Below are 13,555 nucleotides of genomic sequence, written 5' to 3'. Positions count from 1 at the left end.
TACTTTCTGAATAAGCCTTGCTTGAGGTACCTTATCAAATGCCTTGCTGAAATCCATATACACTACATCTACTACTCTTCCTTCATCAATGTGTCTACTCACATCCTCAAAAAATTCAATCAGGCTTGTAAGGCACAACCTGCCCTTGACAAAACCATGCTGACTACTCCTAATCATATTATATCTCTCCTAATATTCATAAATCCTGTCTCTCAGGATCTTCTCCATCAACTTACCAACCACTGAGTTAAGACTCACTGGTCTTTAATTTCCTGGACTAGCTCTTATCCCTTTCTTGAATAAAGGAACTCTCCAATCCTCCGGAACCTCCCCCACCCCTATTGATGATGCAAAGATCATCACCAGAGGCTCAGCAATCTCCTCCCTCACCTCCCACAGTAGCTTGGGGTACATCTCATGTGGTCCCAGTGACTTATCCAACTTGATACTTTCCAAAAGCTCCAGCACATCCTCTATATATTGTATAATTTTTCCTGATTGACAGATCCGCCTCCTCCTCTAATCCATTTCAAGTCATCTTGAGAAGTGGGTGTACCCTGCAGATCTATTACTTGCATTGCAGGAAGTTGGTAGAGCAGTCCTCAGTAAAAAAATGACTCTCACCCTGGGATCGCTAATCTACTCTCTCTTGAGTGTTTGCATTATCAAATGTTCCAAGGTTACATTGGTCAATAATGGATATAGAAATATTGTTTTTGCTATAAATCCTAGTCTCCAATATAATCCCAAACTGATTGAAAACATTCAGGTGAGGTGATTAATTTTGTTACACTGTTTTATTCATTGTATGCTAATTGCATTAGGTTTCTCATCTTGGAGTTTACAATTTGGTGAGAGTTAAAGATATATTTATGTTCCTTTTCCCCCTCCCTGGGTGATTAAAATGCATTTATTTTCAATCCTGAATTTACTTTGCAGGAAATGATGACTGAAGCCTCGTCCTACCTCTACAAAGCTACAAAACATCAACTTTACTACTCAGATGTAAAAATTCTGCTGCCTGCTGTCTGGCCATTGAATTCAAGTCTGCTTCAGAAACCAACTACTCAGTCATATGAGAAGGTATGAACAGAGTGATGAGAGACCAAAACTGTTCTCAGTGACTTTCCAACACTGGAACTTCTTATAAAAATTTCGGTTCACACTTGTGAGTTTCGGTGGTGGAGCAAGAGACATTCCGTTGAAAAACCTAACAAAACAATTTCCAGAGATGTTCTGACAAATATAATCTCTGCCCCAGTTAACAGTCTGTTATAGAGTCACAGAAATGCCCCACTAATGTAAAAAAAATAGTGCAAATGATTGCAAAATGTTCGGTGCAGACTCAGTGAGCCAAAAGAACTATTTCTATGTCGTATGACTCTATGAGTCACATTTAGATAACTGCTGTGAGGAGTAAATTGAATTCTGAAATTTTTGCTGGGGCACTGGAGACAGATTTTTTTTCCCTTGAAGTATTCACACAATTGTTATACATTCCTTTATTTGCATATTTGATATTTTTGTCTTATCTATCTGGAAGTCTGTTGCAGACAAACATAAAAGTATTGATACCTGAGCTGAAGGTTTCTGGAACTGTAATTGGGTTCTTGCTCTTTGATGACATGAGGCTGTTCTGGAATCTGGCAGGAATGTTGTGGCATGCCTATTGTTTGTTAAACTTAAGAGAATGAATTGTGACTAGCTGATGACTTTTTGTGGAGTGTGTATAGAGTTTCACAAAATTGGGAGTCTGCAAATGAGGGTGGGCAAGTCGCAGATGGTTCAGGTACTGGCAATGAGTATGGCTGGGTGAGATCTGGGAGTCAATGAATTTCAACAACTGTGTCTATGCAGGATTCAAAAATTTGTGCATTTTGTGATAAGAAAAATGCTTGGCATATAGATATTACCAGTGAAGTAGCCTCAATTCCAATAATATTATTGACATACCGTGTTAGAGAGCTTTTTGAATTGTGGAGTATTAGATACTTGAAAGGAAGATCTTAGTCATAGCCAGATAACACAGAAACAAACCATTTCAGCTTACCATGCCCATGCTGAGAACAATGCCTATCTATGCTAATCTGAGTTGCAATATCATTGTATGTGTTTCCTTTCCAAGTACGGGTCCAAACACCTTTTAAGCATAGAATTGTAATTGCCTCCACTACCTCTTCTTGCAGCCAGTTCAAAATATTCACCACAGATCTCCTTTAAAAATGTCCCCTCTCACTTTGAATTTGTGCCTTCTAGTTCTAGACTCCTCTGGGAAAAAAATATTTTGCTATCTGTCCTATGTACGGCTCTTTTAATTTTATAAACCCCTATAATGTCACCCTCAGCCTTCTGTTCAACTGAAAAAAAGCTCAGTCTACCTTATCTATTCTTATAACTACAGACTTCCATTCCAGGTAACATAGTGAGAGGCATTGGTCGTGTGAATAATCAAAGGGTTTTGCCAGGGCTGAAGTGGCTAACACGAGAGGACAGAGTTTTAAGGTGCTTGGAAGTAGGTACAGATGAGATGTCAAGGGTAAGTTTTTTATACAGTGAGTGGTGGGTGCATGGAATGGGCTGCCGGCAACATTGGTGGAGGCGGATGTGATAGGGTCTTTTAAGAGACTCCTGGATAGGAACACGGAGCTTAGAAAACTAGAAGACTATCAGTAACCCTAGGTAATTTCTGAAGTTAGTAGGTGTTCGGCACAGCATTGTGGGCCGATAGGTCTGTATTATGCTGTAGGTTTTCTATGTTTCTAACAACTTGGTGAATCTCTTCGGTGCTCTCTTTATAGCTACCACATCCTTCCTGTAGTATTGCACCAGAACTGTACAAATGTGGCTCAGGTTCCAAATCGTAAGCTCAAATCCTCAGCCTGCGAAGGCAAGAATGCCAAGAATAGCATGATCACTGCCTTACATATAAACATCATCACTTTCAGAAAGTTATGGGCTTGCATGCCAGACTCCCTCTGTACATCAATACTCCTAAGATCCTGCCGGTTACGTTGCATGTCCAACTAGATTTTGACCTCTTATCTGGCTACTACTTCTCAACTTACTTTTAAACTTAACTATGTCCCATTGTATCCTTAGACAAGCTTCCTCACCATAAACGACTCCACCAATTGTTATAAGAGCATAAAACATAGGAGCAGAATTAGGCCATTCAGCCCATCAAGTCTGCTCCGCCATTCCATCATGGCTGATCCCGGATCCCACTCAACCCCATGTACCTGCCTTCTTGCCATATCCTTTGATGCCCTGACCAATCAGGAAATGATCAACTTCCACCTTAAATATACACACGGTCTTGGCCTCCACTGCAGTCTGTGGCAGAGCATCTCACAGATTTACTTTCCTCTGGCTAAAGAAATTCCTCGTTACCTCTGCTCTAAAGGGTCACCCTTCAGTTTTGAGGCTGTGCCCCCTAGTTCTAGAAACCTCCCATGATAAGAAACATTCTCTCCACATCCACCCTATCTAGTCCTTTCAATGAGGTCCCCTGCATTCTTCTAAATTCCAGTGAATACAGGCCCAAAGCTGCCAAATGCTCCTCCTATGTTAACCCCAATGTCTAATAACACATAATGTGTTAAGTCCATAACACATGAGACATAGGAGAGGAATTAAGCCATTTGACCCATTCAATCAGCTCTGCACCTGTGTCATCTGCAAACTTACTGATCGCACCTTCTATATTCTCATTCAAGTTATTTTTATCTATTACAAATAACTAAAGTCCTGGCACAGATCTCTGTGGTCTTCTGGCTCCTCACTCTTGGCTAACAAAGGCACAAATTCTCTGTTGGAGGCTCAGCATTTCCTTTCCTTGCTCCCTTGGAGATCCTGGAAAGAATCATTTAAGCCCTGGGGGATTTCCGCCACCTATTTTGCTGCAAAATATCTAGCACTTCCTTCCCTTGCTCCCTTGGAGATTCAGGGATAGAGTCATTTAAGCCCTGGGGGATTTCCACCACCTATTTTGCTGCAATATGTCTAGCACTTCCTTCTTCCTGATGCAAATGGGCTTCAGAATATCAGAATAACCGTTAACTCTTCATCTTCCACATCCTCCTCCTTGGTGAATACCGATGAGAAATTTTCACTTAGAATCTCCCTTATGTCATCTGGCTCTAAATAGATGACACCCAATCTCCACACCCAGATCACAAACAGCAAGGCCAGTCAGCAAGTATGCAGCAGGAGGCTGGTTCTGTTTGCCTTCCACTGGCTCACGCATGTTATGATACTTATAAAACTGCTAAACTGCAGAGAGGCAAGAATGCATGAAGTCTACAACCGGGATCGCTATCTACCACCAGAGTTCTATTAAAGTCCTGAAACTTATAACCATATAACAATTACAGCACGGAAACAGGTCATCTTGGCCCTTCTAGACCGTGCCAAACGCTTACTCTCACCTAGTCCCACCGACCTGCACTCAGCCCATAACCCTCCATTCCTTTCCTGTCCATATACCTATCCAATTTTTTCTTAAATGACAATATCGAACCTGCCTCTACCACTTCTACTGGAAACTCGTTCCACACAGCCACCACTCTCTGAGTAAAGAAGTTCCCCATCGTGTTACCCCTAAACTTTTGCCCCCTAACTCTCAACTCATGTCCTCTTGTTTGAATCTCCCCTACTCTCAATGGAAAAAGCCTATTCACGTCAACACCATTATCCCCCTCATAAATTTAAATACCTCTATCAAGTCCCCCCTCAACCTTCTATACTCCAAAGAATAAAGACCTAACTTGTTCAACCTTTCTCTGTAACTTAGGTGCTGAAACCCAGGTAACATTCTAGTAAATCTCCTCTGTAGTATCACTATTTTGTTGACATCTTTCCTATAATTCGGTGACCAGAACTGTACACAATACTCCAAATTTCGCCTCACCAATGCCTTGTACAATTTTAACACTACATCCCAACTCCTATACTCAATGCTCTGATTTATAAAGGCCAGCATACCAAAAGTTTTCTTCACCACCCTATCCACATGAGATTCCACCTCCAGGGAACTATGCACCATTATTCCTAGATCACTCTGTTCTACTGCATTCTTCAATGCCCTACCATTTACCATCTATGTCCTATTTTGATTAATCCTACCAAAATGTAGCACCTCACACTTATCAGCATTAAACTCCATCTGCTATCTTTCAGCCCACTCTTCTAACTGGCCTAAATCTGCAAGCTTTGAAAACCTACTTCATTATCCACAACGCCACCTATCTTAGTATCATTTGCATACTTACTAATCCAATTTACCACCCCATCATCCAGATCATTAATGTATATGACAAACAACATTGGACCAAGTACAGATCCCTGAGGCACACCAGTAGTCACCGGCCTCCAAACTGACAAACAGTTATCCACCACTATTCTCTGGCATCTCACATCCAGCTACTGTTGAATCCATTTTACTACTTCAATTTTAATACCTAACGATTGAACCTTCCTAACTAACCTTTCATGTGGAACCTTGTCAAAGGCCTTACTGAAGTCCATATAGACAACATCCACTGCTTTACCCTTGTCAACTTTCCTAGTAACCTCATCAAAAATTCAATATGATTTGTCAAACATGACCTTCTACGCACAAATCCATGTTGACTGTTCTTAATCAAACCCTGTCTATTCAGATAATTATATATACCATCTCTAAGATTACTTTCCATTAACTTACCCACCACAGACGTCAACCTTACAGGCTGATAATTGCTAGGTTTACTCTTAGAACCATTTTTAAACAATGGAACCACATGAGAAATCTGCCAATCCTCCGGCACCATCCCCGTTTGTAATGACATTTGAAATATTTCTGTCAGAACCCCTGCTATTTCTACACTAACTTCCCTCAAGGTCCTTGGGTATTCTGTCCCAGAGATTTATCCACATTTATATTCCTTATATTCCTTAAAAGTGCCAGTACTTCCTCCTCTTTAACCGTGATAGTTTCCATAACTTCCCAACTTGTTTCCCTTACGTTACACAATTCAATATCCTTTTCCTTAGTGAATACCAAAGAAAAGAAATTGTTCAAAATCTCCCCCATCTCTTTTGACTCCACACATAGCTTTCAACTCTGATTCTCTAAGGGACCAATTTTATCCCTCACTTCCACCCAAATAGTCTCCCTAGATGAGCCCTCTAATCTATCCTGCCAAAGCACCACTGTAATATTTTCTCTGACAAGCAATGCAACATCTCCCCCTCTTGCCCCTTCGATGTTTTCACTCCTGAAGCAACGAAATCCAGGAATATTTAGTTGCCAATCACACCCCTCCTGCAACCATGTTCCACTATTAGCCTCAACATCATATTTGTAGTATCAATCCATGCTGTAAGCTCATCCGCCTTTGTTACAATGCTCCTAGCATTAAAATAAATGCATTTAAGAAATTCTCCACCACTTACTCTTTGCTTATCCCTGATGGTGCAAAGAACTTTACTATCTTCTTTTTCTTCCTTCTCCCCTACATCTTCGGTCTGAGTGCTCCCCGTCTCTATCACCTGCCTATCCTCCCTCACACACTGTCTACAAGCTTTCTCTATTTGTGAAATAACCTCCTCTCTCCTAGTCTCTTCAATTTGATTCCCACCCCCCAACCATTCTAGATTAAAGTCTCCCCAGTAGCCTTAGCAAATCTGCCCTCCAAGATATTGGTCCCCCTAGGATTCAAGTGCAACCTGTCTTTTTTGTACAGGTCACACCTGCCCCAAAAGAGGTCCCAATGATCCAGAAAATTGAGTCCTTGCCTCTTGCTCCAATCCCTCAGCCATGCATTTATCCTTCACCTCATTCCATTCCTACTCTCACTGTCGCGTAGCACAGGTAGTAATCCCGAGATTACTACCTTTGCAATCCTTCTTCTCAACTCTGTTCCTAACTCCCTGTATAATCCTTTCAGGACCTCTTCCCTTTTCCTACTTATGTCATTGGTACCTATATATACCATGACCTCTGGCTCCTCATCCTCCCACTTCAGAATATCTTGGACATGATCAGAAACATCCCGGACCCCGGCACCAGGAAGGCAAACTACCATCTGAGTCTCCTGACTGCATCCACAGAATCGCCTATCTGACCCCCTAACTATTGAGTCCCCTATTACTACTGCCTTCCTCTTCCTTTCCCTACCCTTCTGAGCTACAGGGCCTGACTCTGTGTTGGAGGCACGGCCACTGTTGATTTCCCCAGGTAGGCTGTCCCCCTCAACAGTACTCAAACAGGAGTACTTATTGTCAAGGGGTACAGCCACTGGGGTACTCTTCCTCTTCCCCCTCCTAACTGTGACCCACCTGTCTGCCTCCCGTAGTCCCGGTGTGACTACCTGCCTGTAACTCCTCTCTATCAACTCCTCACTCTTCCTGACCAGATGAAGGTCATCAAGCTGCAACTCCAGTTCCCTAACACGGTCCCTTAGGAGCTGCAGCTTGGCACACCTGGTGCAGATATGGATGTCCGGAGGGCTAGGAGACTCCAGGACCTCCCACATCCGACACCGAGAACAGCAAGCTGCCCTCACACTCATAATTCCCCCTTTCCTCAATTAACAGGAAAAATTGTAAACTAAACCTATCTTGCCTCGCCCGTTTCCGCCTAAGCCTGTTGAGCCAAAGCCCTTAAGCCTTCACTCTGCTCCCAACTCACTCCGCTGCTCGCAAAATGATGCTGCCCACTGTATAAGGCTGTTTTCCTTTTAAATCTTCCACGCTTCACTGCCCGATGTCATACGCCTGTGCAGTCCCATTTCTCTTAACCCCAATGAGAATAAAATATTGAGATGGCTCCCGCAGCACTCCCAGACTTCCTTCTCCGAATTATTTGGAAAGGAAGTTCAACTCGCTTTTCCTAATAGTTTTGTAGCATTTCTAAGTGATAAGTAGCTTAGAGAACAAATTGTTTCTGCTAAGTCTGACATATTTTTTCCTGTCAGATCTAATTGGAAAAACTAAAATTATTAAAACAGCTACAAGGAATCTCAATCATCCAAAGAGGCTATTACTGCTTCCTTGGATAATTCAAACATTTCAGCAGCAATATTGGAAGTGGTTAGTTCATGAAATTTCCTTCACTGGCCACTCTTAAAATAAAATTGCAAGATGATGATCTGATTATATATCTTGATCATTTGAAATATCTGGAAATTGATACGGAATTTCAGTTCAGAGACCTGCTGGAGATGCATATTCCAGATTGGGTGGTGGATTCATTTGGGGTGAATGTGAATGATGTTGACATCACATTACAAGAATGTCTTATTAAGCTGCAGAGTGATATAACAGCTCAAGCAAAATTGAAATGCAAAACTTCTGGATAACTTGTGATATTCAAAATAAGTTTCCTCAGCTCTGGGAGAAAGCAAAGTTGTTTTTAATTAGATTTAGTTAAACACTTCTACTACAATTGAAGCTTGTAGCAGTCTTGATGTGAAAAGAGGTAATCTTCGATTATCTTTAACCTAGTTGCAACCAGTTATTCAAACGTTCACAAGCTTGCATCAGTCACAAGGATCTCACTATATATGCAAAGTAACAATACTAAGTGCTTCTTCGTCACTAGTTGAAAGCATATTATCTACATTAAAAGTATCCTATTCAGCGTTTTGAAATAATTGTTTTATTTGTCATGTACACCTGTAACATTGTATTTAACATTTAATAATACCTATAACCTCTTAAGACATAAATATTGACTGTACATTACAATGATTACTACAGCTGACCAAAAGAAACTTTAACAACTAACTGAGACTATGGAGGATGGAGGCCACAGAGGAAAATGAAAGTCACAAGTGGGCCACAAGAAGAAAAAGGTTGAGACCACGGTTTTAAAGCACTAACATGAGAACCTACATTACCTTTGACTTCCTGAAAGCTTACAGAGCTATGATCACTGCCCACAATTGCTGCTGATACATCAATCATTTATCTATTCTTATTCCCTAAAATAAGATCAAGTACTGACACATTTTGCTTCAGAAAACTTCCTTGCATTTTATGAATTTCTCCTCATGTAATCCCTTTGCACCAAGACAATCAGAACCAATACTGAGAAAGTTAAAATCTATTACTACAGCAACCCTATTTCTTTTCCACCCCTCTGCGACCTACCTGCATATCTGTTTTTCTAATTCCCACTGACAATTGGGAGGGTTCTCATTTCTCGTTTAACACGGACAGAGTGAGTGCTCTTTTCTTATTCCTAATTTCTACCCATACAGCATCATTCACCTATCCCTACCTGCAGAATTTTCTGCCTGGGAAATGCCATTATGCTCACTAAAATTCGCAGTGAACAGCCACTCCACCATTGCATCTTCTATAATGCTTCAAATATCTATACCCAGCAGTGTTGAGCTTTCAGACCTGCCTGTCACTCAACCACATTTCTGTAATTGCAATAACATCATAATCTCGTGTCCCATTCAAAATCTTGGAATGTTAAGTAAGAGTTAGTCCTTTAATAGAACACAGCAAAAGGATCAGGAGCATTTTGGCATCTGGCAACTAGGAGAAGGACTTTGAAAGATTCAAAATTGGTTAAGTAACACACACAGAATGCTGGAGAACTCAGCAGGCCAGGCAGCGTCTATAGAAAAAGTAAACAGCAAATGTTTAGGGCCAAGTAACGGTATATCCATTATGCAAATGTAATCATTCATTTCAAGAGGTCTAGAATACAAGAGCAGGGATGTGATGCTGAGGCTTTATAAGGCACTGGTGAGGCCTCACCTTGAGTACTGTGAACAGTTTTGGGGCTCCTTATCTCAAAAAAGATGTGCTGGCATTGGAGAGGGTCCAGAGGAGATTCACAAGAATGATTCCAGGAATGAAAGGGTTATCATACAAGGGGTGGTTGATAGCTTTGGGTCTGTACTCACTGGAATTTAGAAGGATGAGGAGGGGAATCTCATCGAAACCTTTTGAATGTTGAAATGCCTAGACAGAGTAGATGTGGAAACGATGTTTCCCATGGCTGGGGAGTCTAGGACAAGAGGGTACAGCCTCAGGATAGCGAGACATCCATTCAAAACAGAGATGTAGAGAAATTTCTTTAGCCAGAGGGTGGTGAATTGCAGGTTAAGACCTACAAGTATCTGGGAGTACAGTTAGACGAGAAGCTAGACTGGACTGCCAACACAGATGCCTTGTGCAGGAAGGCACAGAGTCGACTGTACTTCCTAAGAAGGTTGGCGTCATTCAATGTCTGTAGTGAGATGCTGAAGATGTTCTATAGGTCAGTTGTGGAGAGCGCCCTCTTCTTTGTGGTGACGTGTTGGGGAGGAAGCATTAAGAAGAGGGACGCCTCACGTCTTAATAAGCTGGTAAGGAAGGCGGGCTCTGTCGTGGGCAAAGTACTGGAGAGTTTAACATCGGTAGCTGAGCGAAGGGCGCTGAGTAGGCTACGGTCAATTATGGATAACTCTGAACATCCTCTACATAGCACCATCCAAAGACAGAGAAGCAGTTTCAGCGACAGGTTACTATCGATACAATGCTCCTCAGACAGGATGAAGAGGTCAATACTCCCCAATGCCATTAGGCTTTACAATTCTACCGCCAGGACTTAAGAACTTTTTAAAAGCTATTATTAATGCTTTTTGAGATAGTGATTTAGATGCATATCATATTTTTTGCTGAGTTAAGTATTGTATGTAATTAGTTTTGCTACAACAAGTGTATGGGACATTGGAAAAAAAGTTGAATTTCCCCATGGGGATGAATAAAGTATCTATCTATCTATCTATCTATCTATCTATCTATCTATCTATCTATCTATCTATCATTGCAACGTGCAGCTATGGAGACCAGGTGTACTGAAGGCAGAGATTGATAGGTACTTGATTGTATGGCATCAAAGGTTATGGGAGAAGGCTGGGAAATGGGGTTGAAGAGGAGAAGGAAAAAGGATCAGCCATGATTGAATGGCACAGCAGACTCAATGGGCCAAATGGCCTAATTCAGAGCCTATGTCTTATGGTCTTATGGTCTAAATGAGAATGAAATAATTGTAACATCATTTGATGCAGAACAAAAAAAGCAATAAGATAAAGAACACAATAAATATAAATATATAATAAGACAGCTTACAGACACAGTTTGAATGTATGTACATAAAGTGATGATAGGCACAGGCTACATGTTAAAAGGGGACGTTGGGAGCAGACCCAAGTGCAGGACACAGACACAGAGGTAGTATAAACAGATCCGGGTTTATTGATAGTTACTAGGAAGGCCAGGGAGCGAGGACAAAATGTCAACGTGGACATAAACATTGGATAACAAACTGGTAAAACCTGGACTAGTACAGACAAGGAACCTGGACTTGAACTTGCCTTGGACTTGACTTGGACTAGGAACCTGCACTCAGACTCGACTTGGACTAGGAACCTGGAGTCGGTCTCGACTTGGGCTCGGACCTTGGACCTGGACTTGGACTCGGAACTTGGATCTTGACTTGGACTTGGAACTTGGACCATGAGTTTGGACTTGGACTGGACTTGGACCACAAAAAGACAGAATACCCAACTTTGAGTAGCAGCAAATGGCCAGACCTACTCAGCTGGAAGGACTTGGACAATGAGGAGACAGAATACCCAACTCAGAGTAGCGTCAAATGGCCAGACCTACTCAGCTGGAAAGCACATGGACAACGAGGGGACAAAACCACATGACGACAGTCCATTCGTATGTTTGCTTGGAGTGGCAGTAAACAGCCAGCAAGTTTCAGCTTGCCATGAAAACAACAGAATTTGTACCTTACTCGGAGCAGCAGCAAAACAGCCGGCAACTCAGCTGGACACGAAAATGTCTGAATTTGCTAAGCAGCCACAGGCACCAAAGCAACTAGTGTCCACGAATCTCAGCGGTCCCGGAATGAGCAAAGCCACAGTGGCTACAGTGAGATGACTGGTTTCTGATGACATGCTTCTTGTGACGGTTCAGCAATCACCGCAGTAAATCGGAGCCTTTTATGTTGCCGGCACGAAATGAAGATCAGGTGCCTTAATCAAGGCACCCGACAGGACACGGGGAAAAGGAAATAACTGGAATGAGGAATCCTCAGACTGGACCATGACACTACCTAGCATGGGAAAGCATGGGTAATTAAGCTCTCGGCCCTCAAATGCAGTGAAGGAGAAGAAATGTGTCTATCAGTATATTGGAACCTGTTGAGGATCCAGAAATATTAAGAGATGGAGTTGGATGAGGGTGGTAAAGAAGAGCAAATCAGAGATGAAGGGAAAGAGGAGAAAATAAGCTATTCTGAAACTTTAGGCACTCTGGTACTAAGGTCTTGAACTTAGCATATGTGCAGTGTTGATGTTGCCATTCATTTCTTTTCATGTGCAGGGATTATTATATGGAAACATGCAATTTCCTTTTCATAGGCGAATGTGATCATTGCTGAGCCATACCTTAAATATGGAGATGCCCCGTACACCCTGCAGTATGGTGGATGTGGTGAGAAGGGGCGGTACATTCACTTCACCCCAAACTTCATGCTAAATGATGAAATGACCTCCGTTTATGGTCCAAAAGGTAAGATAATTTAAATAAGCCTGCATTGATTAGCATGTATTTTGAAAAATGAATTACCCAAGGGACATAAGAACAAGTGCCTGAAGTATCTTCCATCAATCAATGATATGATTGCTGAAGCCCATTGACAATCCCAACTGAAAGTCAGGCTTGATTGTCACACCAAGCTCTACAAGGCCTAGAAATGGACACTATATTTCTGAATAACAAAGATATTCAGCACAGCGCATGATTTTTTAAAAGTTTTTATAGAATCATATAGCACAGCAATAGGTTGTTTGGCTCAACATGACAAATTAGTCTAAGCATTTAGCCTGTATCTCTCTTAACCTTTCCAATCCATGAATCTGTTCAAATGTCTTTTAAACTGTGTAATTTTACTTGCCACAACCTCCTTTGGCTGCTTGTTCCATATGCCCACCAGACTTTGAGGACCTGCCCTTCTGGTCCTCAATAAATCAAACTTATGCCCTCTAATTTTAGACTTCTCTACATGTGGAAAAAGACTTTGATTATGTATTCTATCCATGCTTTCATGTGGTTTATATCTCAGCCCTTCACCTCCTTCGCTGATCTCTGACAGGATCTCTGTAATTTTTTTCTTGCTTCCCACAATGAAACATTACACACCTGGTCAGTCACTAAGAATTTTCCACCTGTAGAGACTTGCCAATACCTCTTTCACTATGACAATATGATTGAGTTCTGAAGAAAGGTCTCGATCTGAAATGTCAACTGTTTATTCATTTCCATAGATACTGCCTGGCCTGCTGAGTTCTGCCAGCATTTTGTGTGTGCTATTCTGTATTTCTGGCATCTGCAGAATCTCTTGTGTTTAAGCTTTTAGTAAAATGTTGTCGGAGTAATTATGGGCCATGAGCCAATGAGTAATGTATGAATATTTTCATTTATTAACTTTAATTACTTTAAATCCTTCACACTTCACACTTGCAACCTGATATTGGTAGCAACACACGCAAAATCATGG

At 41.6% G+C, this 13,555-nt stretch overlaps 1 protein-coding gene across 1 annotated transcript in view; it reads left to right on the top strand.

Moving 5' to 3' along the window:
• The first annotated feature begins 664 nt into the window (after positions 1-664).
• Positions 665-13,555, top strand: part of LOC140736545 (calcium-activated chloride channel regulator 1-like) — a 47,006-nt gene continuing 34,115 nt past the window's right edge. Inside the window, exons 1-3 of the mRNA XM_073062377.1 lie at positions 665-769; positions 940-1,083; positions 12,417-12,567. Coding sequence (XP_072918478.1) covers positions 943-1,083; positions 12,417-12,567 — 292 coding nt within the window. The 5' untranslated portion in view covers positions 665-769; positions 940-942. The remainder of the gene's footprint in view (positions 770-939; positions 1,084-12,416; positions 12,568-13,555) is intronic.

This window comes from Hemitrygon akajei, chromosome 12 (assembly GCF_048418815.1).
Source record: "Hemitrygon akajei chromosome 12, sHemAka1.3, whole genome shotgun sequence".
Classification (NCBI taxonomy): Eukaryota; Metazoa; Chordata; class Chondrichthyes; order Myliobatiformes; family Dasyatidae; genus Hemitrygon; species Hemitrygon akajei.
This window is presented reverse-complemented; position numbering and strand designations above follow the sequence as displayed.